The sequence below is a fragment of the Acomys minous genome, assembly GCF_964271855.1.
Source record: "Acomys minous genome assembly, chromosome: 4".
NCBI lineage: Eukaryota > Metazoa > Chordata > Mammalia > Rodentia > Muridae > Acomys > Acomys minous.
In genome coordinates, this window is record NC_140486.1 from 63,537,096 (window position 1) to 63,564,813 (window position 27,718).

The window sequence follows — 27,718 nt, forward strand, 5'->3', positions numbered from 1 at the left end:
GACTAACCTGAAACTTGCTATGTAGCTGACATTGAACATCTATCTATCTGCCTTCACTTTTCCAGTGCTGGGATGACAGGCATGTCCTACTATGGCCAGTTTACACTTTTCACCCAGATAGGATCTCATTGTAGCTCAGGATGATAATCTTGTTTCAGTCTTCTTTTTTTTTTTTTCTTTTAAGACAGGGTTTCTCTGCACAGCCCTGGCTGTACTGAAACTCAATTTGTAGTTCAGGCTGGCCTTGAACTCATGTAGATCCACCTGCCTCTGTCTCCTTATTTCTGGCACTGTGGTGTATCCCACACCTGACAATTCCAGCCTGGAATTACTTGGGTGGAATTACTGTCATGTGTCAGCATGCCTGATTTTCACTTATTTTTTTTAAAGACTTATTTATATGTACACATGTGTGTTTGCCTATGTGGGGTGTGTACACATAATTACAGGTGCCCTTAATGTCAGAAGAGAGTGCCTAGTCCCCTGGAACTGGAGTTACTGGGTAGCGTGGGCCACCTGATGTGGGTGCTGGGAATTGAACTCCTTAGAAAAACCAGTAATTGTTCTTAACGCTGGGCCATCTCTCCAGTCCCATTAACTAGGACCAACCCCCAGTCCAGGTTTCTCTGTGTAATGGTCCTGGCTGTCCTAGATTTGTTTTGTAGACCAGGCCTCACACAGATCCACCTGCTTCTGCCTCCTTATTGCTGGGATTAAAGGTGTAGGCCACCACATCCAGATAATTTCTGTTTCGAAGTTACAACACTCTTGATTTAAAAATCTGCCACCATTGGGTACTGCGGCACACACCTTTAATCCCAGCACTCAGAGGCAAGCAGATCTCTTGAGTATGAGGGCAGTTGGGTCTACAAAGCAAGTTCCAGGCCAGCTAAGGATACATAGTTGGACTCTACATTTGAAGTGTTGAGGTGCCCACTGTAATGTCATCTCTTTTAAGTCCAACAGTCCCAATAATACTTTGCCAAGAGCTAAGCAAGATAGGGAGAAAATACACCCCCCCTTTTTTTTCTTAAGACAGGGTCTCACTGCATAGAGCCCTGACTGCTTGTAACTTGCTCCATTTTCCAGGGTGATCTCATACTCACAGAGATCCACATGCCTCTACTAATGGCCAGCTCTAGGGCCCAGTCTCTGGCCCTGTAAAACTCTCTGTTCTCTGTTGTGTCTGTGGCAAGCCTCTGGTATTTCCCTGTTAGCTATGTGATTACGGGGCTGACAAGTCTGAAAGATGCAAAAATGGCCAGCCACATAGTGTATAAGTACTGGCTTCTCCACCGCCGGTTGAAGTAAATACTCTAAAAAAGAAAAGGAGGGGGAGGGGCAGAGCCGTGTTGGGGGGGGGGCGGGGCACAGGCCTGTAAGTAATCCCAGCACTTGGGAGACCGAACCAGGAGTTCCAAGACATCCAGCGAGTCAGAACTTCATGTATGAGAGACAAGCGCACAACATCCTAGGATGCATCTTGAAAAACAAACCACATCGGTTCCCAGAGATCCAGAAAAATGTCGTCCCCCCCTCATACTCCATGCTAACTAAAGCACCTTCAACAGCACACTTTCCGGCTCGGTGGTTGAGCACATACACGGCAGTCCTCTTCTAAAAGCAGGACGATGCTCAGAAGATACGCAGTCTGTCCTGGGAACCTGCAGAGGGAACCCCTTAGGCATCTGGCCGTCAACACCCCTAGTCCCTCGAGCAGTTGTCGCCTAGAAAGGGAAAGGCGGAGCGAGCCGTTAGAAAGCAGCGCGAGTTAAATCAGTTTCTTACTCCAGGCTGATGGGCTCTTTGGGGACATCAAGAAGGTCAGGTCAGCCAGAACAACTATCACCTTGACAGAGAGTTGCCTGGTACCCACCCGTCACAGAACTTGGCCAACCCCGTTCGGCCACGCCCACCCATCTTATGGCCCGCCCACGCCCAACGGGGGCGGGGGGAACCCAGTAGTCACAGTATTTCCGGTTCCAATCCTCCAACAGGCTTCCGTCGCTCCGGGTTTCCCCAGTCATCCGCCCCGGCCCCGCCCCTGCGCGTCTTTGACACAGTCACATGAGGGGCGCTCGCAGGGCCTGCCGGGAGAAGTGCTGCCGGCGGGTCAGGGTTCGGCCCAACATGGCGGTTCCTGTCGGCCAGTGACCAAGGCTTTGCCGTAGGGAGGACTGAGCGGCGGTCGTCGGCGTCCCCACCTGCCAGGGTGGGAATGCAAAGCCTCGGGGAGTGCTGAGCGGAGGCAGGGACGGGCCCAGGCCCCGAAAAGACGAGGTAGCGGCGGCTACGCGCAGTCGGCTGCAGCCTCCGGAGTGGGGCCGCGCCCGGCCGGGCAGGCGGTGGCGGCGGCGGCGGCGGCGGCGGCTGCGGCAAGCTCGGCTCCGAGGCGGGGCGGAGGCCGTGCTCCCGGCCGCGGCCATGGCCCAGTGCGTGCAGTCGGTGCAGGAGCTCATCCCGGACTCCTTCGTCCCCTGCGTCGCCGCGCTGTGCAGCGACGAAGCCGAGCGGCTCACCCGCCTCAACCACCTGAGCTTCGCCGAGCTGCTCAAGCCCTTCTCTCGCCTCACTTCCGAAGGTACGTGGTGTCCTTCCTCGTTCCCCCCGGGCTGAAGCCAAGCCGCGGCCGAGAGAAGGAAGTTGGGAGCAAGTAAAAGACAAGAGGGGCGGCGGCCCGACCGACTAGGGGCTGTCAAGACCGCGCGCTCCTCACCGCCCGGGTTTCTAGGCTCTTTTTCTTCCTTGGACGAACCGGGTCTTTAAGTCGCTAAGATAAACCGGAGTCCCGACGCAAGGGAGTCGAGACTGCTTTTAGCGGTCACCGTACAGGATTCGGGCAATTACTAGACAAAGTAGAAAGATGCATCCTCCAAAACAGAGTGCGATCGTGACGATCTGTCACGTCCCCTCCCATCGAGCATTACATAGGTCTTTCAAAGTTACCTGGTTCATGACATTCATCTAGCGTTGAGGTCCACCTCTGCCTGAACTTCTATTAGGTTATTGACTTTTGTTTCCTATTGACCATTCAAACGAGTTCTTAGCTCTACAGCAGTTTGCCCAGTCTCAAGAAAGCAAGCAAAACGTACTACATGAATAATAAAGGATGGGCGCTGTGATGAGCCCAGTTGGTAAAGTGCCTGCCTAGCATGCTGGAAGCCACCGGCCATTGGATTCTCAGCACCACATAACCTGTGCACACCTGTGATCCCAGCACTCAGAGGCAGAGGCAAGAAGTTTAAGTCTTTCCCAGCTTATGTAGCGTGTTCGAGGCTAGCCAGGGATATAAGACCCCATCTCAAGAGAAAAAATAAAATAAAATAAAAAGTTTAAAGTTAAAAATGACAAAGGATAAATTGTAGTTAACAATGTAGATACGTCAAGTTATCTAGATCTATAGGACTAGGTCAGTTCAAACATTTTGCTTTTTTCTTATTGGTAATTGATCATAATATATTCATGTTTAATAATTATTTGTTTTATCCCAGCACCCGTGTGTGGTGGCTCAGAACTTCCTGTAACTCTAGCTCTGGGAGAAATCCATGGCAAAAAAAAAGGTTAAAAATTTTTATTTAAGTATATGCTCAAGTGTGCCTTAACTGCTCTCTTTCAAATAGAACCTATAAAAAAAAAAAAGGCAGGTAAAGTTCCTTGGAAATTTACATACTGTTGAGGAAGTTTCTCTTATAAAATTTGTTCATCAAATGACAGTGGTGTTTATTTGGTTGGGGTGTTTATCCACAAAACAATAGTGCTTTGCTGTTTGTTCATGTGTTTACATGCCTCGGGCAGTCTTTTGGAGACTAGCTGCTTTGTAAGTTTCCCTTTGCAGTTAGGAAAGAGCTGTCTAAAAATCCAAACTTAGCGGGACTGAAAGAGATGTGCAGTGGTTGAAGCACTTGCTCTGCAGAGGACCACAGTTGTGTTCTTGCTTGGCAGCGGGCAGCTCCAGTCCTGGAGGGTCTAACAGCGTTGTTCTCGCACAGCCCTGTCCACTACAGTACACAGCTGTAGTATACAGACACATAAAACTAAGCGGAAAAGAATTGCATTTTGGAGACAGGATCTGTGTAATCCTGGTTGTCCTGGAGCTTACTATATAGACCAGGCTGGCCTTGAACTAGATCCACCTGTGGGGGTGGATGGAGATGGGTAGGAAGAGGAGACAGGGGACAGGATGCGACTCTATGGGGGGATGGAGATGGGTAGGAAGAGGGGACAGGGGACCCTCTTGCCTCAGCTTCTGAGAGTATCACCATGCCTTGTTTCAGTTTACAGCCTTAAATGTTTCCTCATCTCCCATACTGAGGTTCAGATCCACAGTTCTACACTTGCCAAACAAGAGCTATCTCCTTGAGCTACATCCCTAGCCCCTCTACAGTCTTACATTCTTAAAAAATGAACATCTGTGAAGTTGGTTTGACTTTGCCTGTGCACTTTCCTGTTGTGTTATGAAAAAGAAACAAGCTGGGTGCAGTGGTGCACGCCTGTAATACCAATACTCAGGGAGGCAGAGGCAAGTGGATAGCTGAGTTTGAGGCCAGCCTGGTCTACAGACTGAATCTAGGATAGGCAAGGCCACACAGAGAAACCCAGTTTTGGGGTGGGGGTTGGAGGAAGGAAACTCAAGAAAAAGAAGTAATGCTAATCTCTCTCTCTCTCTCTCTGTCTCTCTCTGTCTCTCTCTGTCTCTCTCTCTCTCTCTCTCTCTGAGACGGTCTCTCTGTGCTAACCTTGGCTGTCCTGGACTTGCTTTGTAGACCAGGCTGGCATCGAATTTACAGTGATCTGCCTGCCTCTGCCTCTCCAGTGCTGGGATTAAAGGCTTGCGTCACCATACCCGGCTTCCATGTAGATTTTCTTTTAGTTACTGAGTCTTTTGTTGGTATGCCATTTATTTATTATTATTGTTGTTATTTTGGGACAGGATTGGTTATGTAGCTCAGGCTGGCTTTAAACTCACTATGTAGCCCAGGCTGACCTCTAGCTCACAGTGATTCTCCTACTCCAGCTTGCTATGTGCCAGGATTAAAAATGTACCACTACCTAGGCATTATTGCCATTTTAATGTAACTGAGGACACTGAGGTACAGAAATGCTTATCTGCAGCTTTATATCTAGGAAAAATTTAAAAACAGGTAGTGTTACTCAATATATTGTGATCTGAATCATCAATCATCTTTTGGAAGTGCGTAAAATTACTTATTTATACTGAAGACCAAGATCTCATGTAACCCAGGCTGGCCTTGAATTCCTGATGTTCCTGCCTCTATGTTCTAAATTTTAGGATTACAAGCATGTGTCACCATGTCAGGCCTCATATATGTTATTAAATTTTTGCCCGGCACAATAAAATATATAAAGAAATCAAATAGCAAATGAAAATGTCTTTGTCTTTATCTTTCTTATGCTGAAAATTGAACTTGGGACCTCTTGGACTATATTTTTTCCACTTGGGTATATTCTCCACATTGGTAGGATTAGTTCTAGTACTATAACTTATTTAACCCATGTATTTCTAAAATTTTGGCAGATTTATTTTTAATAGATATCCAATATAAAAGATAAAATTGGGAGGTTTTGCATTCCTTTTTATTGCAAAGATTTTGAAATTCGGTGTTTTTACACTTAAATATCCTTCCTTGTGAGTAGGTGCCTTTTTAAGGACTCAGTAAGTCTTCTGAGGTGGCACAGCTTTCATTGGACAGTGCAGTGAACTATCACTTCCTTTTCCCTTTGCTGCCTGGGAAAGATTAGGAAGTGGTACAGTGTTGATAGAGAGATGGTAGAAAGGGAAAAGCCGTCAGTGCTTATTCAGGAGTCAGGAAGCAGTGAGGGTAGAATGGTGTCCTAGTTCCCCTTGTTCCTGGGATGAGACACTGACAAGAGCAGCGTAAAGAGAGAAGGGCTTTATTTTAGCTCACACTGAAAGTGTAGTACATTCAGCAGGAGCCTGAAGCATCTGGTAACATTGCATCCACAGTCGGGAAACAGGATGCCGGCAAGTTAGAGCTGGTTCTCTTCCTGTTTATACAGTCCAGGATCTTTGAAGGAGCTAGTTCCCTCTACAGCGGAGTAACCATCACACTCAAGGTAGCCCTGCAGTGGCATGCCCAGTTTTCAGTGGTTTGCGGTTAAGACAGCCGTGGAAGTCGGGTGGTGGTGGCCCAAGCCTTTAATCCCAGCACTCGGGAGGCAGAGGCAGGTGGATTGCTGTGAGTTTGAGGCCGGCCTGGTCTACAAAGCGAATCCAGGACGGTCAAGGCTACACAGAGAAACCCTGTCTCCAGGGGGAAAAAGAAAAGACTGCCATGGAATGGTTAGGTCAGGTGTGCATTCTAGTCTAGTGGTTAGGGGAGAGCAGCTGTCTTCTGGGGCACAGAATGCCAAGGAGATAGCTGGGAGGGGAGACACTTGAGTTTCAAGGGCTTTTAGATTTTGTTTCTAGTGGTAAATATGAGGCAATCGAGTTCTTGAAAAAGGTTGTGTTGCCAGATCATTGAGTTTGTAGTTTATAAAGTTTCCTAAGTTAGTATGAGTATTTTAAAACTTTAAGCAGTCATGATACGTGTCTTATTGCTTTAGAGGCTAAGTCAGGAGGGTTGCTTGCTTGATGCCAGCTTGCAGTACTCAAAAAAGAAAAAGTTCAAAGGTGATTGAGATCCAGGCTGCAGTGTCCACATGAAGTTGTGAGGAGGCTTGGGGCACATATGGGAGGGGCTGAGGGGGTAGAAGGCTTGAGTATAATAAAATATGAAATATAAATGTGAAATATATAAACATGAAATTCTCAGTTAATGGAAAATATTATGTTTAAAAATTTGGCAAAACACTTCACCTTATTTTTGTTGTTGGTAAATAATACTTTGGATTTATTATTTTTTTTCTGAGACAGGGTGTCTCTGTGTAGCCTTGACTGTCCTGGACTCACTTTGTAGACCAGGTTGGCCTCAGAACTCAGAGATTTGCCTGCTTCTGCCTCCCAAGTGCTGGGATTAAAAAAGGCCTGTGCTATCACACCTGGCTCTAAATTTTATTTTTTAAAAGATTCATGTATTTTTATTTATGAATATGAGTCTTTTTTTGCCAGCATATCTGTCTGTGCACCACATGGATTTGTTGGCAGCAGAGGTCAAAAAAGGGTTTGGAGCCCCTGGAACTGGAGAGACAGGCTGTGTTAGCCACCCTGTTAGTGCTGGGAATTGAACCCAGTCCCCTGGAAGAACAGCCAGAGGTCTTACTGAACCATCTCTGTTCTGTAGCCCAAGTTACAGACAAAGGAATGTAAACAAACAAACAAGAAAGACTAGATTTTATTTGTGGCCTGCAGGTTTGTTTGATTTGCCTTGACTTCTGAGATCAAATTTGGCTTAGTACAGTGTCAAGTATTTCTAGTAGACATATCTCTAGATTTCATTAGAAAAACGCATAGTTTAGAAATAAATTAAAAAAGCACTCCAGAGGCAGAGGCAGGTGGATCTCTCTGAGTTCGAGGCCAGCCTGGTCTACAGAGTGAGTTCTAGGATAGCCAGGGCTGTTAACACAGAGCAATTCTGTCTCGAAAAGCAAACCCAACCAAAACAAAACAAAAAACCCCAAAAAGCCGGAAAAGAAGATTGCCAGAAGAAATTTGAGTACTGTTTTTGTATAGGACCTTTGTATAGGCAGGCTTTGTAAAGCCTTGAGTTTAGGCTTTATATGCATGTAAACAGATTATAGAGAGCCATTTAGGGTTCCTTGCATGTTTTTAAAACCTAAGAAAAAGCTGGGGTGGTGGTGGCACATGCCTTTAATCCCAGCACTCGGGAGACAGAGGCAGGTGGATCGCTGTGAGTTTGAGGCCAGCCTGGTCTACAAAAGCAAGTCTCGGATAGCCAAGGCTACACAGAGAAACCCTGTCTCGAAAAACAAAAACCAAAGAAAAACAAAAGAAAAACAACCTAAGAAAAATTACATGCACCGAATATATCAATAAAGCACAACTAAATGGTTTTGTATATATTGTTGATGTGTGGTCCATCCAACTTGTATTCACCGTTCACACATTTTGTGATTCTAATACTTATTTTCTGTGGTGCTGAAAATTGAACTGGGACATTATGATGCTTGAGAATGCATGTCTTGTGAAGATGTTGGAGCCATAATACAGAAAACTCTACAGCATCTGTGGAGGTTTTTGACTCATACTGAGAAGTCAAGGAGGAGGCGGCTGCTGCTTTTTTTCTTTTTCTTTTGCACATATATTATGACTTCAGTTTTGATTTTTTTTTTTTACCGGATTCCTGTGTGTGAGAATGTATGTCTTTGTGTCTATATGTGGGGTTGTTTGCTTTTTGTCCTTTTTTGTTCTTATTTGGTTGTTTTGTCATATACAGATTTGTTTTTTACTGTATTTTGGTTTTTATTGTATTCTTACTCCTTAGCTGTCTATTTTCTTATTGTTGTTGTTGTTTTGGTTTTTCGAGACAGGGGTTCTCTGTGTAGCTTTGGCTGTCCTGGACTCAATTTGTAGACCAGGCTGGCCGTGAACTCACAGAGATCTGCCTGCCTCTGCCTCTCTAGTGCTGGGATTAAGGGCGTGGTGGCCATGTCCAGCTTTGGCCATCTATTTCAAAGAGTTAATCATACCTTACTGTTTGTTTAATGGTAGTTCTCTAATAATTTTAAATAGGGGGCTGGAGAGATAGTTTCAGTGCTTAAGAGTGCTGCCTGCTCTTCCAGAGGTCCTGAGCTCAATTTCTAGCAACCACATGGCTCACAACTATCTATAATGTGATCTGATGCCCTCTTCTGCAGATAAAGCACTCATATACAATAAGTAAATAAACCTTAAAAAATAATTTCAAATACTATTTTATTGTATCCTTTTAGATGTACACCACCTCACTTTTCTTTTTTGTTATAACCATCATAACCATTTTTTTAGGTTAAATATATTTTAATTCTAAACTTATTTCTTTTTCTTTTTTTGATATTCAGGGGCCAAACCAATTTTTTTTTTTTTTGAGACAGGGTTTCTCTGTGTAGCCTTGGCTGTTCTGAACTCACTTTGTAGACCAGGCTGGCCTCGAACTCACAGCAATCCGCCTGCCTCTGCTTCCAAGTGCTGGTACTAAAGCCGTGTAATTTTGTCTATGCACATATAGGTGCATACAGTACCCTCAGAGATCAGTGAGGCTGGCTGATCCCCCGGCACTGGGGTTATAGATGGTTGTGGGTCTCCACATGGATGCTGAGAATAAAACTCAAGTCCTCTGGAAGAATAGCTAGTGCTCTTAACCACTGAACTATCTCTTCAGCTCCCCAAACATACCATTTTAAAGCCATACCTTCTATATTCAGTCTTAGTTTAAAAGTCCTTAAAAAGTACAATATTACTCTGAAGTTAAATGCAAAGTTTCTTCTGAAACTCTGGTGGTGTCTTCACATAAACCCCTATTTTATTTTATTTTATTTTATTTTATTTTATTTTTAAAGATGTATTTTTATGTATACAATGTTTTGCCTGCATGTACACCTGTACACCAGAAGAGTGCACCAGATATCATTATTGATGGTTGTGAGCCACCATGTGGTTGCTGGGAACTGAACTCAGGGCCTTTAGAAGAGCAGCCAGTGCTCTTAACCTCTGAGCCATCTCTCCAGCCCTAAACCCCTATTTTAAAAAAGGGGGAAAACCCAACACATTACATATTTCCAATATGGGATGACAGAAAATGAGCACTCTCATTTCTATAAGAGGAGGAATGAGAGTATATCTAGGACAGTTTGGACTATGCCGGACTGAAACTCAGCAGGACAAACATCACATCATATGGTCTTTGTTGGGTGTCTGGCCCTGTGCTCCAGGTGGCTGGGATAGCCCCACCCTTCCTGATCTGCCATCTGCAGCACATACCGTCTCTCAAAGTGGGTTCACTCCATGCCTGTAGCTTTCCTCAGCAGATGTTCCATTGCTCTGGCCTTTTTGTGTCATGCCAGGATCTCCCAGTGCAGCTTATGCTTTCACTTACCCCACTTCACACAATGGTCTCTTAGGCTCTCTTAGCAGGGAGTCCAACCCTGTCACGTATTACCCTGCCTCAGAGGCATTTTAGAACCTTGCCATAGCCTTCCATGCTCCTTCACACTTGCAATTCCCATACCTGTGAAACTAGTACTATGGCCGGAGGGTGCTGGTGGCACACACCTTTAATCCAAGCACTGTGGAGTTAGGCTAATCTCTGTGAGTTCGAGGCCAGCCTGGTCTACAGAGCAAGTTCAGGACAGCCAAGGCTATACAGAGAAACTGTGTCTCAAACATCAGCAACAATAACAACAAACAAACAAAAATACCAAAACCAAACAAACAAACAAACAAAAAACTAGTACCATGTGTATGATGCCAGGTGTTGCCAGCTTGAGGTAGATGTACTTAGGCCTGGGACCACAGTTGAACTGTTCTCTGCCTTTCAAGATGACTCTGGGGGGATAATTTTCCTTGTAGTTGTTTTTGAGCAGGGCTCCTTTTCAGTAGCGTTGCTTAGACTTCTTTAAGGGAATTTGGATTTTCTCAAGATATAGTACTGAGAGAATGGAGTCTCACACTCTGGGCACTTTTCCTGTTGTTTCAGCTCAGGTTTATCTAGAATAGTGCCTTTAAAAAAAATGATTACATCTCCTTTCTCACCAACATGGCTTATCTATAACTTTGGATTTTACGTGCGTGCATGGGTGCGTGCAGGTGTAGGTGGATCCAACATGTAGGATCCAGGGATCAAACTCCAGTCTCAGGCTTGGCAGAAAAGGCCCTTACTTGCCGAATCATCTTGCTGCTTCCTGTATTCAGCTTTAAGCTCCCTTTCCTAACAAATAGCACATTTTCCTATTTTGCTCCCCTCGTTCTCTCTTACTGTAGACCTGGATAGAAACAGTAAGTAGTAATCCAGACACAGCCTGGGTACTATCTGGCTTAAAATTTTCTCAGCCAACCATTTGAATGATTGGCCTCACTGAGGTTCTCAGGCTATAGGCAGAGGCAGCCAGATTCTTTGTCACAATATAGCTGGAATGGCTTCTTAACCTAGTTCCCAGTGGAGCCCTTCCTCTTTGAAACCCCAAAGCAAGGCCTCCACTGTTACGTTTTTCTTGTGAATCTCATTCCCCAAATTCCCACCAGAATGGCCTGTTAAACTCCCCTTACAACATCTAGGGTTTTTTAAAGCCCAAAGTTCTAAGCCCTTTGATAGTCTTCCTGTGAAGAGTCTCAAAGGCCTAACGCTAGCATGGTCAGGTTTATCCCAAGTTCCACTTCTGCTGTCAGTTTCGTATCAGTTACTTTCTTAATTACTGTGACAGAATACCTGATAGGAACTGTTGGAAGGACGCTGTTGTTTGAGGTTGCAGTCCTTCCAGTCCACATGGCCACTCTGAGCTTGGACGTAGATGTAGGACTCCCTCTCTGCAGCAGGGCCTCCCGCTCTCTGCCTGACTCCATCTGGAGAGTGTCTTTAGACAATGATACCCCTAGCCACATTTGAAATATGGCCCTTGACGCAGCTCCCCGCTGGCTGCCCCTCCCTGCGCCTATAGGATAATGAAGTCCTGTGTTCCCGTTCATATGATAGAGCATGCTGCCAAATGCAAAACGAGCATCCTAAAAGTGCCTGGTTCCAGCCAATTATGTACACCTATCCTGGAAGCCCCACCCTCTCCCCAAGGACGTACAGCCTTTGTTCTCCCTGAGTAAAGTTGGACTAGCTCCTGAAGTGGTTCCCGGAGTGTTTGATCTCTCTTGTGCTCCTAGCCTTCCAAGCTCTGCACCTCGCCTTCTGCTCCTCCTACCTTCCTGGGCTGGTGGCCAACAAACAACAAAAATCATCTTAAAGGAGGAAAAGTTTATTATGGCTGACAGTTTGAGAGTGTAGTGCATTATGGGAAGACATGACAGCTGGAACTGGATGGAGGCTGGCTGGTCACCTCACATTCACAGTCACCTGAGAGATGAATGGGTGGGGATGCTCAGCTCTCTTTCTCTTTAATTCAGGGTGAGTCCTCTCACTTCTCAATCCAAGCCAGAACCTCCTTGTAAAGCACACTTAGGTGTGTCTCCTGGTGACGCTAGAGCCTGCCAAATTGATAGTCTGAATCATCGCAGCTACTGCTATGGTGATGTAACTAGGTAATTCATCTCAGAGGATTTGAAATGTGTGCATATGCAGTGTAAGCATACATAACACTGCTCCCAACCCTCAACGAAAGGTGTGCTACATATTTGGTTGACAATTATGGGACAACCTAAAGAAAATACATGCAAAGTATGTTCCTAAAGGTTTCAGAGGTATCCCACTGTAGCACTCTGGCTGTTCTCTTTTCCTTCATTTTTCTCTTTCCCTTCCTTTTCCCTTTCCCTTTTTTGTGTCATAATTATACCTATAACCCCAGCATTCTGAAGGCATAAGCAGGAAGATTATTTTGAGTTCCAAGGCAGCTTGGTCTACATACTATGTTCCACGGGAAGTTTTAATTGTTGAGGGAGGTTTGTGTATATTGAAATGAGAAAACAACAATCACAGACAAATGCGGAGAATACAATAAACATTCATCTTCACTATTCAGCTAGAAAATGCAAAGCTTGTCATCCTTTTAACTCCTTGTGTGTATACATGTGAGAAGTGTGCTCATGGTGTGTTTGTATAAGTGTCTGTGCCTCCCGCCTTGTTTGAGCTAGGGTCTCCTTATTCACCCCTGCATATGCCATGCTGGCTGGCCCTTGAGTATCCCAGGATTCTCCTGTTGCACCACCATGCCTCTGCTGTCTCATGCTGTCACCCAAGTACTGAAGCAGCTCAGAGGGATGCCTGGTTAGAAGTTCAAAGCCAGCCCAGACGACAAAACAAGGCAACTATTCATGGCATCTGTTATTTAGGTATTATTATTTTTAATTTTGTTGTTTTTGAAATGGTGCCTCATTTTCTACTCAAGACTGAGCTGCTTGAGTGCTTGATTCAGGAATAAGCCACAGTACCTGGGTAATATTTTAATTTTTTTAAGATAAAGATTTATTTATTTATTATCATGTATACCTGTAGGCCAGAAGAGGGCATCAGATCACATTACCATTGGTTGTGAGCCACTATCTCTCTAGCCTATAGTGTTGTTTTTTGTTTTTGTTTTTTCGAAACAGGGTTTCTCTGTGTAGCTCAGTGATCTGCCTGCCTCTACCTCCTGAGTGCTGGGATTAAAGGCATGTGCCACCATGCCTGGCCATATTTTAATTTTTTATAATCTTTTCTACTTCTGAAATCTGCCCTTTATATGCAGCCCTGGCTTGTTTGGAACATGGTATGTAGACCAACCTGTCTTAGAACTCAAAATAATCCTCTTGCTTATGACTTCAGAATGCTGGGGTGATAAGTATGTGCTTTACATCTGGATGAGCTGTTTTGGTTTGGTTTTTGTTTTTTCGAGACAGAGTTTCTCTGTGTAGCCTTGACTATCCTGGACTCTCTTTGTAGACCAGGCTAGCCTCGAACACACAGCAATCCACCTGCCTCTGCCTCCCAAGTACTGGGATTAAAGACATGCGCCACCACCACCTGCCTAAGAAGCTTATGATTAATAGGTATTTCTTTTGCTTTGTAAAGGAAAGTGTAAACCAGTTGTATTCTCGAAGATTATTCTTTTAATTCTTAGTTTCTGATTTGAGTTTCTTTTGTGTTTGAAAACCATTAACCCAATTTTAGTTGAGGATACGTTATACTGAGTTAATTTAAATTTTCTTTCTCTTTCTTAAAAGTTCACATGAGAGATCCCAATAATCAACTGCATATAATTAAAAATTTGAAGATAGCAGTCAGCAACATTGTCACCCAGCCACCTCAGCCGGGAGCCATTGGGAAGCTTTTGAATGATGTCGTTTCTGGCTGCCAGCCTGCAGAAGGATTAGTGGCTAATGTGATTACAGCGGGAGATTATGACCTTAACATCAGTGGTATGTAACAAGTGTTGTTATTATTTTTTAAATGAAAATTCCTTTTGTTAGGGAAATAATTCTGTGTCTTGGAGACCTTTTAACCAAGTACTTCAGTGCTGAAAGGGTACTGGGGCTGGGCCTACAGAGCAAGACTGAAAGGCGTTCCCAGGAATTTCTTTGTTTTATTCTAGCACCTGGAGTAAATAACATAGGGTCATCAGTGTTTCATGATAAAACTAACAGTAGATAATGGATTTTAAAAATATGTAATATTGTTATTAAGTAAAAAGCATGTTATACTTTTAATCTTGCTTGGTGTTAAGTGGAAATGTTTATAAAATGGATGTAGATACATAGTTAAGTTCCTTACACTGGTTTAGATAGTAACTGTTTTCATGATAAGACTGATAAGGAAAACAATACATAAATATGTAGAATGAGTTAATATTTGATCTGATTTTTTTCCAGTGCCCAAAAGTCTTTACTTATCAAAAATATAAGAGTTGGCTGGGTGGCAGAGGCAGGCAGATCTCTGAGTTCAAGGACAGCCTGGTCTACAGAGTCCAGGACAGCCAGGGTGACACAGAGATACTCTGTTTCAGAAACAAACAAACAAACAAACCCAGAAGCATGAGGTGAATTTTTAAAGAGAAAAATATTAAACATGTGTTGTCTAATTGCAATCTCAATAGCTTAAAAACTGCTTTACAACAGCAGATTAATTTTTTAAAAGATTGGTACAATTGATATTCTGACTTTTATACTTGCTAATTCTATAGCTAAGATCTTCCTGTGCCAATGAGATGGCTCAGTTGATAAAATGCTTGCCTTGCAAGCCTGACAACTGGAGCTTGAGCCCCAAAACTCATGGGAATGTGGAAGAGAATTGTGTTTACATATTTGTCCTCTGGCCTCCACATGGGCATTGTGGCACACGTGTACCCCTCATTAGCAACAACAACAGCAATAATAATGCAGATCTTGCTACTGTATACAGAGAACGTAGTGGCAGCTTGTAGGTCACCATGGTATTTAGTCTGTAAGATGCATGCTTAGCCATATCTGTAGAGGGAGGCAGAGGCAGGTGGATTGATGTGAGTTCAAGGACAGCCTGATCTGCAAAGTGAGTCCAGGACAGTCAAGGCTACACAAAATAACCCTGTCCTGGGGGGGGGGGGGGGGAGAAAGAAAGAAAAAAAGAAAAGAAATATCTGTAGAATTACTGTGCTTTGGTCTGACATATCTTTCTTTTCCATTACTTTCAATTACAACAACATAGATTAATGTGATAATTTTATCTTTTTAAATTTATTTTAAGGTTTTTTATTATCAAGTATACAGTGCTCTGCCTGCATGTACACCTTCAGGCCAGAGGAGGGCACCAGACTTTTATATAGATGGTTGCAAGTCACTGTGTGGTTGCTGGGAATTGAACTCAGGACCTATGGAAGAGCACCCAATGCTCTTAACCTCTGAGCCATCTCTCCAGCTCAGTTTTTTATCTTTTTTTAATTTTATAGTGTTGGGATTTATCCCAGGGGCTTAAACATGCTAGCCCACCACTGAGATACACCAACCAAAAGAATTTCTATTTTTAGATATGGGGTTAATTAGTTTCTCGCACAGTTTATTTTATTGTGATGCAAAATTTCAAGTACTTACCTGAGAAATGGTAGAATTTGAGATTTTGTTTGTTTGTTTGTTTGTTTGGTCATCAGTGTTGTGAGAGTGAGGCAGGAAGTCAGACGCTAGTGTCGTAAGCTTTCATACTGTAAACCCTGAGTTAATCAAGAACTGAGGCGCGTTACTAAGGCTTTGTTTCATCTCTGAAAACATGAACTTGACTAGATTAATTCTTTCTTCCTTACTTCCATCCCTCCCTGTTCTCTCCTTCTCCATCTGACCTCCTCCCCCTCTTCTTCCACCCCCTCCTTCTGCCCCTCCTGCCTCTACTCCTTCCCTTCCTGTCCCCACTCCTCCTCTTTTTTCCTCCCTTCCTCCCCCCCCTCATTCCCTTCCCTGTTCTCCTGTTTTCTATCTGCCCAACCCCGTTGCTGTGTTTTTTGAAACACTGTCTCACTGTGTAGCCTTAGATGGCTGGCACCTCAGTAATCTACCTGCCTCTTTTCTTGAGTCTTGGAATTAAAGGTGTGTACCATAATGCCCAGTTTGTTTGTTTATTCGTTTGTTCATTCTTTCTTTCATTTCCCCCTCCCTCTCTCCCTCTCTCTTTCTTTTTAGACAGGGTTTCTCTGTGTAGCTCTGGCTACACAGTCCTGTCTTGGACTCACTTTGTAGACCAGGCTAGCCTCAAACTCACAGAGATCCACCACACTAGATCTCCAGGCCAACAGGCTGACCTGCAGCTCACTATGTAGTTTAAGGTGGCTTCAACTTTTGATCTTATACCTCTGTCTCCCATGGGCTTTCTGGGGCTATCGATATGTACAAAGCATCTATTTTTATACTAAAGTATTTTTTGACTTCAAGATCCTTCACCCCCCTCACTTAGAAAAATAAAACAGAACTAGTAACAACGATAAACTTACATAGATAGATTGCTTAAAACACTTAGAGAGAAAGCAGTTTTCTTCTCTGCCGTGCCAACTTTTTTGGGTTTTTGAGACAGGGTTTCTCTGTGTAGCTTTAGCTGTCCTGGACTCACTTTGTAGACCAGGCTGGCCTCAAACTCACAGAGATTCACTTGCCTCCTCTTCCCAAGTGCTGGGATTACAGGCATGTCCCACCATGCCCAGCTCTTTATTGTTTTGTTTTGTTTTATAGTGTTATATTTTCTTAAAAAAAAGCTTTAGACTTATCATGGAGATGTAGTGTGGGGGTCTGAATGAGAATGGCCCCGCAGTCCCCATTGTGAGTGCTCAGTCCCTAGCTGGTAGGACTATCTGGGAAGGATAGTGGGGTGTGGCCTTTTGGGAGGAGGCATGTCACTGGGGGGCAATGGGAAGCTTTGTGGAGTTAAACATCCTCTCCACCTCATGCTTGTTGCCTCGAAACGCAAGCTCTCAGCTACTGCTCTAGCTGTGTGTTTGTGGTCACATGTATGTTTGTGGACCATGTGCATACTTGGTACCCAAGCAGGAGCAACAAGAGCTCTTGACTGCTGAGTCATCCATCCATCTAGCTCTTGTATGGACGCACAAGTGTGGAGGTCAGAGGATAACTTGTGGGAGTTGTTCCTGTCTAACTACCATGTGGGTCCTAGAAACTGAATTCAGACGTTAGGCTTGACAACTAGTGCATATAAGCACTAACTGAGCCATCACACTAGCCTTGTGTTACATTTTCTATGTCATTATTTTCTTGTCTGTCTGTCTGTCTTGACAGGGTCTCACTCTGTAGTCCTGCTTGACTTGGAACTTGGTATGTAGACCATGCTGGCTTTGAACTGATAGAGGTCCATCTGCCTCTGTTGCCTGAGTGCAGGAATTAAAGGTGTGAGTCACCACACCTTGCTATAAGTAGCATCTGTATGTTGGTGTCCATGTCTTCATCAGTTTTAATTAAGCAATTAATAATGGCTTTTAACTAATCTAAACAGTAAGGATAGTTAATTTTGAGGACAGAGATGATTACTTACTCTAATTTTTCTGTACCACCTAGTACAGTTTCCATAATTTCTGGTTAATATTCACTACTTACAATATTATTTCTGAATATACTAGTTTACTGCAGGGCCAAATGCTTCCTTTGGTTTTTCAGGTGTTAGCAGCCATCTTTAAAAATCATTTTGCTCAGAATTTTTTGTATTCTCTCAACTTCCCTGAGTAGGACTTTGAATTTGTCAGGTCAGTTTTCCGTTCATTCGTTCATTCATTCATTCATTCATTTGCTCTATATCCTGTTGGTAGCCCCATCCCTCCTTACCTCCCAGTCCTATACACCCTCCCCTCTCCTCCTTCTCCTAATCTCCAGAAAAGGGGAGCCCCACCTAAGCTTGTCACATTGCATCAGAAGAAAAAAGAAAAGAAAAAAAAAAAGAAGGAAAAAATAAGTTGCACCAGGACTGAGCACACCCTCTTCCCTGTGGCCTGGCAAGGCAGTCTCACCAGGGGAAAGTAGTTGAAAAGCTGGCAAGAGAGTCCATGCCAGAGAGAGCCTGCCTCCCCTCAATAGAGGACCCACGTGAAGCCCGAGCTACCCACTGGCTACATCTGTGTAGGGGCCTAGATCTAGTTCATGCAAGGCCCTTGGTTGGTGCTTCAGTCTCAGCAGGCCCCTCTGGGCCATGGCCATTTGGCTCTGTTGGTCTTCTTGTGAGGCTCCTGCCACCTCCAGGTCTTTTCTTCTCCCCACTTTTCCTCTAGACTCCCTATGGTTCTCTGTAAATCTCAGCATCTGTTTCAAGACACTGTTAGGTGGAGCCTCTCAGAGGAAAGCTCTGCTAGGCTCCTGTCTGCAAGCATAGCAGAGTATCATTAATAGTGTCGGGGGTTGGCTCTCACCCATTTCAAGTAATTCTTCATCAATATCTCCTTCTAGAGTCTTTTCTTTCTCTATCACTGGTATCTCCAGTGAGGATGGTATCATCCCCCATGGAGCTGAAAATTGCTTTGGGGGCAAAATGTTTAGTTATTACAGGGTTCTTATTTCTCCAAAGAGCCATGTCCATGAATATATAATTTTAAACATTTTTGAGTCAGGAGTGTAGCTTAGTGAAAGAGCACATGTTTAGTGTGTGCATGGCCCCAAGCTGGGAAAAAGATGGGAGGGAAGGAGTGGTTAGGAAAATAAGTCTAAAGACTGCTGGGAGAGGGTTGCTCCCAGTTCAAGGCCAGCCTGGGCTGCATAGTTCCAGGCCAGCCTGGAATACAGATTAAGACACTGTTTAAAAAAAAAAAAAAAGCATAAGAACATTTATTGGTGAAAGATAACAAAACAGAAGTTGGAAAGTGTTCATCTACTCCATCCTGGTCTCGTGACTACAGAAGGCACCTTCCACAGCTGTCATCCTAGAGATTTTCTTTCCTTCTCTTTATTAATACATCATCATTAGTATTGTGGATGTATATCTGTGATGTGAGTACCATGGCACATGTGTGGAGGTCAGAGGACCACATTATGAGGTTCTGTGGACCATACTCATTTTCAGACTTGTGTCAGGCAGCAAGGGCCTTTACCTCCTGAGCCAGCTAGCCAACACACTGTCTGTCTGTCTGTCTGTCTGTCTGTCTGTCTGTCTGTCTGTCTGTCTCTCTCTCTCTCTCTCTCTCTCTCTCTCTCTCTCTCTCTCTCTCTCTCTCTCTCTCAGATTCTTCTTTATAATGTAGACTGCACTAGAGCTTGCTGGCTCTGGGTCACCTCCAACTCAGGACTGAATTCTCCTGCTTGACTTGTCCTGCTTGACTCTTGGGTGTTAGGATCAGAGGCAAGAGGAACCAGCTTGATTAATTCTCATCTTTTTTGGTGAATTTCCTTGATTTGATGGAGGAGTCTTTCCTAGTAGCTTTCTGAGAAAGATGTATAGAAAATAATATTTTTTAAGGAAAAAAATTCTTAGAATGCTTTCCTTTTATTTTTTGTATGGGTGCTTTACCTGCATGTATATTTCTGCACTACATGTATGCAGTGCCTGAGGAGGCCAGAAGAAGGCATTGGATCCTCTGGGACTGGAGTTACAGATGCTTGTGAACCACCATATAGATGGTGGGAACAGACCCTGGGTCCTCTGGAACAATAGCTAATTCTTTTAACCATGGAGTCATCTCTCTTTAAAATTTTTGAGAAGTAAATGAAAATGTACTTTGTAGTTGACTGATCATTTATCTGAACCAATAAGAAACATTTTCCCTCAGATTTGATACTTGCCCTCTTATGAGCTTCTAGTGTTGCTCTTAAGAAACCTACTTATTCTCAGCTTTAAATAACTCAGAAGAGGCTCTTTGCCCTGCTGTTTGAGATGCACGTTCGGCCACTTAAGGCTTCTGAGCTTTCTGCAGTGAGCAATAATAGCCATCTGGTTTTGCATGGTCTTTAGTCTTGTGAGTGTTCTTCAATTCTTTTTTTATTTGAAGTTGTTCTCCACTTCTCCACCCTTGGAACTATTTTTAGTTGGATGTGGAATTTGAATGGATAGTCAGTCTTCTGATCATTTTCACAAATATTGCAGTTTTTGTCATTTTTACTTTATATTGGCTCTTATATTGAAATGTTACTGCTTCCTGTCTCTTAAAAACAATAGTTCTTTAAAACAAGTGTGGTGGCACATGCCCTTTAACCCCTGCAGAAGCAGAAGAATTGTCTGAGTTTGAAAACAGCCTGGTTTACATAGTGGGTTCCATGATAGCCAGGAGTCCTTTTTTAAAGGAAATATTAACTCAGGATATTTAAAAATCAGTTTTAATTACTTGTTGGTGGCTTTTTGTTCTTGTGTTTTTGTTTTGTTTTGAGACAGGGTTTCTCTGTGTTACCTTTCTTGTCCTGAACTCGCTCTGTAGACCAGGCTGGCCTGGAACTCACAGTGATCCACCTGCTTCTGCCTCCCGTGTGCCGGATTAAAGGTGTGCGCCACCACACCGGCTTGTTAGTGGCTTGTTAACTTTTCAATTTTCTTTTATTCTATGTCCTTTCTCTCATTCATACTCTTTCTTTTTGGTTCTTTTCATGTTGGAAGGTTCCTCATATCTGTTAAAGCTGGTTTCTTGTTTCACCTTGAGTTGTTAAGATGTTCTTTTGAGGGCACAAAGAAGACTCAACAATCAGTTCTTTATATTGTGGTAAGGCTGTGTAGACTTGGAGGTGTTTGGTTTCCAGTACTTATTATATGTAATTGTTTTCTTTGGGGCCATTTATTTTCTCTAGAGGTGGATTTTTAACATTGCTTTCTGTTAACTATGGGAATGTGTTGTGGTCGGGTGGTGGTGGCACATACCTTTAATCCCAGCACATGGGAGGCAGAGGCAGGTGGATCTTTGTGAGTTCGTGGACAGCCTGGTCTACAAAAGTGAGTCCAGAACAGCCAAGGATACACAGGGAAACCTTGTCTCAAAAAACTTAAAAAAAAAAAGCAGCTTAATAATTTTCTATTATTAGGCTATAATTACTACAGTGGTATTTTTCTAACCTGCTATCAATCAATAAAAACACAGATACCTGTTATATTTTAAAATAGCCTTGGTTCACCTGGGGCAAGGCAGATATTAATCCTCTAAGCTACCTCCCATATCTCCCTGCTCCCATCCCATGCCATCTGCTTCTAATAATTCCTCTGAGCTTCCTTCTATCCATAACCCCAAATACTTGCTAATCATCTTTATGTAGGCCAAATCCTCCATCCTCGCCCGGCCATGTGCTTCTTTCTCCACCTAACCCATGGCGGTGGCCTCCTTCCTTCTCTTCCTGTCTCCTTCCTAAGATCTTCTGGTCTCTGACTGCTTCCTTTACCAAGAACCTCTCTGTCTCCAAAGCCCGTGAACTTTAGCCACACCTTTCCCATTGCCCTGTCCTGTTGCGTTGGTTTTTTATTGGTCAAACAGGGGTAAGTTTTTTGGTAAGGTTACAAACATTTTGGGGTATATGAGTCTGCTCATTTGGGCAGCAACCGGACCAACAGGAATGGCTTTAGTTTTAAGTATTTTTTTTTGTTTTTGTTTTTGTTTTTTTTGTTTTTTTGTTTTTTTGTTTTTTTGTTTTTGTTTTTCGAGACAGGGTATCTCTGTGTAGCCTTGGCCATCCTGGACTCACTTTGTAAACCAGGCTGGCCTTGAACTCACAGCGATCCGCCTACCTCTGCCTCCCGAGTGCTGGGATTAAAGGCGTGCGCCACCACGCCCAGCTCTTAAGTATTTTCTTAAAGTGGCTTTCTCTAGATAGCTTATAGAAATAGTGTAGTTATTATTTGATTGTCAAACTTAACTAATTATATTACTTGTATTCTCAGATCCCTTTCAGCATTTTTATTCAAGAGTATTATGTGCTATTTGCTTTTAAAAGCAGGACTATTAATAGCTGAACTGTTTAGACAAATTATCAAAAAATTATTAGGCTAAACCAAAACAAACATTTTCTTTAGCTTCTCCATTACCCAGGCTATCTCCTTTCAGTTTATTTATCTGGCTGCTGTGGATTGAGCATATGCACTCTATCACTGAGCCACAGCCTCAGAGCTTAGCTTTAGTTTTATGTCTCTGGAAACTAGGAATGAAAGACAATGAAGTACTGAAATAGTTAGAATCTAATTTCGTCATGATAGCTTGATACTCTGAGGGTTTTTTGTTTGTTTGTTTGTTTGTTTTTTTGTTTTTTTTCCAAGACAGGGTTTTTCTGTGTACCCTTGGCTGTCCTAGACTTGCTTTATAGACCAGGCTGTCCATGAACTCACAGAGATCCACCTGCCTCTGCCTCCCGAGTGCTGGCATTAATGGTGTGTGCCACCATTCCCTAGTGGCACTGAAGGTTATTTTAAAAGCAGCATTATCCATTGTCATGCAGGTTAGATATGTTGAGAAGTGTGCATCTAGTTTTTTACTGATCTGTACTAGTTTTTTAGACTGAGTTGGCATACTTTTCACTCTTCCTGTTTAAGCAGTAGATGTTAGTTATTTACCTCATAAGCCTGGCTTAACATTGCCATATTTTCTTCATCAGCTCAGTCAATTAAAGCTAGTGTTCATTGGTACAGTAATTGGAAAGACCCTTTAATGACATTAAAAGAATCCTGGTTATATACAGGTAATTTCTTGTAATAGGTCTTTCCCCCCAGATTGTTCTCAAATTCCTTCTTATCTATTTTATTGTCCATTGCCTCCATTTCTAGTACTTTTCATATTTGTGCCAGTTAACATGTCTTTAATTTTTCATATATGAAGTGGTCTTCTGGTCCTTTTTAAACTTTTACCTGTTCATCATCTATTATCTGTTGTGCTAAATCCATGCAGTGCCCTGGAATAGCCTGGTTTGACCTGCATCTAATTTTGCTTAAAAAAAAAAAAAAGTACTATCCCTTCCAACCAAGGCAAAGTACATTGTATAGAGATGCTGCTAGTCTCCAAACTCCTGTTGTAGCTGAGGATAACCTTAAATGTCTCATCGTCTGCATTCTTAGTGCTTGCTTGTCTTGTTGCGAGAACTGTCATTTTAAGTGTTAAAGTCTTATGTTAAACACAAAAATTAAAAAGTACCATTTCTCCTCCACGTCCTACAAAAAGCATATTTAAAATTACAACAAAAATAGTTTGGCAGTTAACAAAGTTAAAGGCAGACAAAGGAACCACACATGTTGACAGCACCTAAGGAAAACATGTGGCTGAGTTAAAAACTTGTTCACCTGTCTGAGAGATGAAAACTCATTCCTGTCTTGTTTCCCAAAACTGTGCTTAATGTCTGTTTCCTCTATGCTCACGAACTGTTTCTGAGTGCGTATCTTGCTTTTTTCTTTTTTCCTCAATTTAATTAAGAGTTATATATACTTTTATATATAACTATGTTTATAAAGTTCCAAAGTCAAATCATGAAACACAGTTGGGATTGTAGCTCAGCGGTAGGGTGCTTATCTGTGATGCATGGTATTCTGCGTTTGATTCTTAGCGCCACATAAGCCGTGTGTGTTGGCACACACTGTAGTCCTAGCACTTGGGAGGGGGAGGCAAAGGGGGCAGAAGTGTATTAGTTTAATTTCTGTTAGCTTTGGCTAAATACCCTGACAGAAGCCACTTAGGAGAGAAAAGGTTGATTTTTGGGGAAGAAATGACCTCAAGGGCAGCCAGTCATGCTGTTTAGCAGTCTCGAAGTAGATGAGAATATGAGCCCAGGCTAGAGAGCCTCAAAGTCCAACTCTAGTGATGTATCTTCCACCAGCAAGGTCCACCTTCTGACGATCCCAGAACCTTTCCAAACAGTGCCACCAGCTGGGAATCAAATACTCAAATACATGAGCCTATGGGGACATGTTACATTCAGATCTCCACAAGGACTTTAAGGTCACCGTTCTCGCCACAGTGAGTTCAGGTCAGCCTGGTCTCTATGAAACCTTGTCTCAGACACTAAAACAAAAGACCAAAGAAACCCATGGGACAGAGTTAGCCTCCCTCTATATTCACTCCTCTCCCTCTCTTTTCCCTCTTTCCCTCTCCTTTCTTCTTCCTGAGAGGTAATTGAATAGACTCTTTTCTTGTGGGAGCTTGGGATCAAGTTCAGGGCCTCATGCATGCTAGCAAATGTCACACCAAAGCCCTCCTGTGTTAGGGTTATTTCTCCATTATTTGTCTTTGAAAATATAAACAGTATGTGTGTAGCTTTTCACATTTTTTCTTTCATTATACAAAATGTGTAATTTTCGGCTGCTACTTTGTTTGTTTTTTGAGACACAGTCTGGCCCTTACAGTGTTGGTTGTCATTGAACTCACAGCTCCTCTCCCCATGCTGCCTTGGACTTGTAATGCCGGGGTTCTAGGATGAGACACCATGCCTAGATTTGGCTGCTGCTCATTTTCCTTCACAGCCTTAGGGAGAGAATTTCCTCTTTCTCTTTTAGTTACATACTGTGCCATTTAATGGTTGGACTATATATAGTTTACATAGTATACCATTTAACGGATGGACTGTATATAGTTTACATAGTGTACCATTTAATGGATAGACTTTTAATTTAGCATAACTTTTTTTTCTCCTTAAATTTTTTTCCCTTGGTACAGTTGATCATGTAGCCCAGGATGGCTTTGAACTCTGGATCTCTTGCCTCTATCTCCTAGTTGCCAGGAGTCCAAGTATTTGCTGTCACACCCAGCTAAAATCCGCTAATACAGTTAATATAGTATGGCATGGAAAACTGGGAGATTACTACCAAACATAAACTTTTTCCTGTGACTACAGTTTTTTCTTTTTGTTATTGTTTATTTTGTTAATTTTTAATCAACAGTAAGGCAACAAAGGTGAGCAAATTAATCAAAATTGTTATGGCTATATAGCCATTTTGTGAAGGGAGCCATTTTCTGTGACATACTTTGTTACTTAGTAAAAACACACATGAATTTTTTAGCTGGAGATTATTTTTAACTGATTTGGAGGGAAGAATTTGTTCTGGTTGGTGAGAAAATTAGTTTCCTATTGTGACAAATGCATAAGTTGTGTTATTCATTCTCCATTTCCATGAAGAATATGGTTTTGCTGGGAAATGTTATAATAATGTCTTCCTAACCAGACTCCAAATATGAGCATTTCTTTGTTTTTAATAATTTATTTATTTTTATTTTATGTGTGTTGGTGTTTTGCCTGCATACATGTCTGTGTGAGGGTCTCAGATCTGTGAGTCACAGACAATTGTGAACTGCCATGTGGGTGCTGGGAATTGAACCTGGTTCCTCTAGAAGAGCAGTTAGTGCTCTTATCCGCTGAGCTATCTCTCCAGCCCCAAAATACCCTTTTTTCAGATTTATTTATTTATGTATGCAGAAGAGGTCTTCAGACCCCATTATAGATGGTTGTGAGCCACCATGTGGTTGCAGGAATTGGACTCAGGCCCTTTGGAAGAGCACCAAGCCATCTCTTCAGACTTTTTTTTTTTTTTTTGAGACAGGGTTTCTCTGTTTAGCTTTAGCTGTCCTGGAACTATGTAGACCAGACTGGCCTCAAACTCACGGACATATGCCTCCCTCTGCCTCCTGGGTGCTAGGATTAAAGGCATGTGCCACCACTGTCCAGTATGAGCATTTCTTGTAGAATTTTTGTTGTAGTTAGTTTTTTTGGGAGGCATGTGTGTCAGGGTCTCTTTGTGTAGTGCTATGTAGACCAGGCTGGCCTTGAACTCACAGAGATCTTCTTGTCTCTGTGTCCCCAGTGTTAGAATCAAAGGTATGTACTTCTGGCTGCAGTTATAACGCACGCACGCACGCACGCACACACACACACACATAATCAAAGGTCAGACAGGGCTACATAGGGAGATCCTATCTCAAAACAAAACAGTTAACAAACAACAAAAAACTTACTTGGCACAAGATGAGATATGGTATTTGGCCAACCCGTATCGTTTTTCTTCTTCTTCTTCTCCCTTTCTAGTCACTTAGGCCTGGTCCTCTAGCCTCCACCTTACAAATGCTAGAATTACAGACATGTGCCACTATGCCTGCCTAACTGGCTTTGCCCAGCACCCTTACTTTTTCCCTTGTTCTCTCTCTTTTGTTCACTCAACTGTCTGAGACCTGATCTCACGTTGTAGCTCAGGCTGATGTCAGGTTTGTTATTATCCTGCTTCAGTCTCTTGAGCGCTGGGATTAGTGGCATGAGCCACAGTGCCCAACTTACTCTAAGTATGGTCAACTTCTTTTTTTTTTTTTAAGATTTATTTATTTATTATGTATACAGTATTGTGCTTAAATGTATGCCTGCTTGTACATCAAAAGAGGGCACCAGATCTCATTATAGATGGTTGTAAGCCACCATGTGATTGCTGGGAATTGAACTCGACCTTTGGAAGAACAGACAGTGTTCTTAACCTCGGAGCCATCTGTCCAGCCCCAAGATAACGATATTGGTTGCTAAAACGTTGACTTGATTATAAAGTAATTATCCTTTGAAAGTCTCTTTGGAAAAGCTTTGATGGGTTTGTGAGATGGCTCAGTGGGTAGAGGTGTTTGTTGCTGCATCCTGACCACCTGAGTTCAGTTCCTAGAACCCATGGCCGGACATGGTGGCACACACTTATAATCCCAACACTTGGCGAGGCAGAGGCAGGTGGACCTCTGTTTCAGGACAGCTTGGTCTACAAATCAAGTTCAGGACAGGCAGGACTACACAGAGAAATCCTGTCTTGAAAAACGAAAACCAAACAAAAACCCTCCTCATTGCATAGGGTGTGTGTGTGAAGGGGGGATGATAATATGTAAAAATGTTAAAAGGCTTTGTTGTCATGTTGAAGTCATCAAGCTATAGAATTCATCACATACTCATCTTGACATTTTGAGCCAGTTGATTCTTTGTGTGTGTGGAACTGGTTTGCTCTGTGCACTCTTTAGATGTCTTTGAGTTTGTGACCTCTTCCCCTTACTACCAGAAGTCATGTCTCCTCTGTTGTGACAACCAAAACTACCTTCCAGTACTTCTCAGTTATTCCTGAGGGGTAAAATCAACCTTGGTAGAGAGTCAGTGTTGTAACGTGTTATTTCTTATGAACAGGAACTGTTTGTGACCATGAGATGACTGCTCCAGGGACCTAAAGTTTAGTTCTAGCTACTTTGATGTAGTAAGTACGTAGTTCTGGGGATGCTGTACAGGCTTAGGAGTGACACTGTCTTTCTACAAACCTCAGTAATTGCACACACACACACACACACAAACACACACACACACATGTGTGTGTGTGTATGTGTTTGCATGAATAGTGTAAAATGTATGACATGAATGCTATATCTCTTCATGTCAGTGATTTGATGTATTTATATAAAATGTGGCATCCACAAATGAAAGAAATTGTTGTTGGCCTTGATATCAAATGTATCTTAAAGCACAGATAAAAATACTTGTTTATTACTAGAAATTAGTGTCTTTTATAATCTGATTTTGATGAATTTTAATCATTTTGTATGTTGTTAATTTTAGCTACTACTCCATGGTTTGAGTCTTACAGAGAGACCTTTCTGCAGTCCATGCCAGCATCAGATCACGAGTTCCTGAACCATTATTTAGCATGTATCCTTTAAGTCATCTGAAAGGCAGGAAGTTATTAATCATAGAAACAAATACAAAATTCTTGAGAAGTTATAAGAAATGGAGAAATTATTATTGTTGTTGTTGTTGTTGTTATTGTTA

The 27,718-nt window shown here is 42.7% G+C and overlaps 1 protein-coding gene across 4 annotated transcripts in view; it reads left to right on the forward strand.

Annotated features, from left to right (window-relative positions):
- The first annotated feature begins 2,064 nt into the window (after window positions 1-2,064).
- TRAPPC8 (trafficking protein particle complex subunit 8) overlaps window positions 2,065-27,718 on the forward strand; it is an 88,155-nt gene continuing 62,501 nt past the window's right edge. For 3 of the 4 annotated variants that reach the window (XM_084780440.1, XM_084780442.1, XM_084780443.1), the window contains exons 1-3: window positions 2,065-2,581; window positions 13,781-13,975; window positions 27,509-27,598. In XM_084780440.1, coding sequence (XP_084636566.1) covers window positions 2,425-2,581; window positions 13,781-13,975; window positions 27,509-27,598 — 442 coding nt within the window. In that variant the 5' untranslated portion in view covers window positions 2,065-2,424. The remainder of the gene's footprint in view (window positions 2,582-13,780; window positions 13,976-27,508; window positions 27,599-27,718) is intronic. The other variant, XM_084780441.1, reaches the window with a different exon arrangement.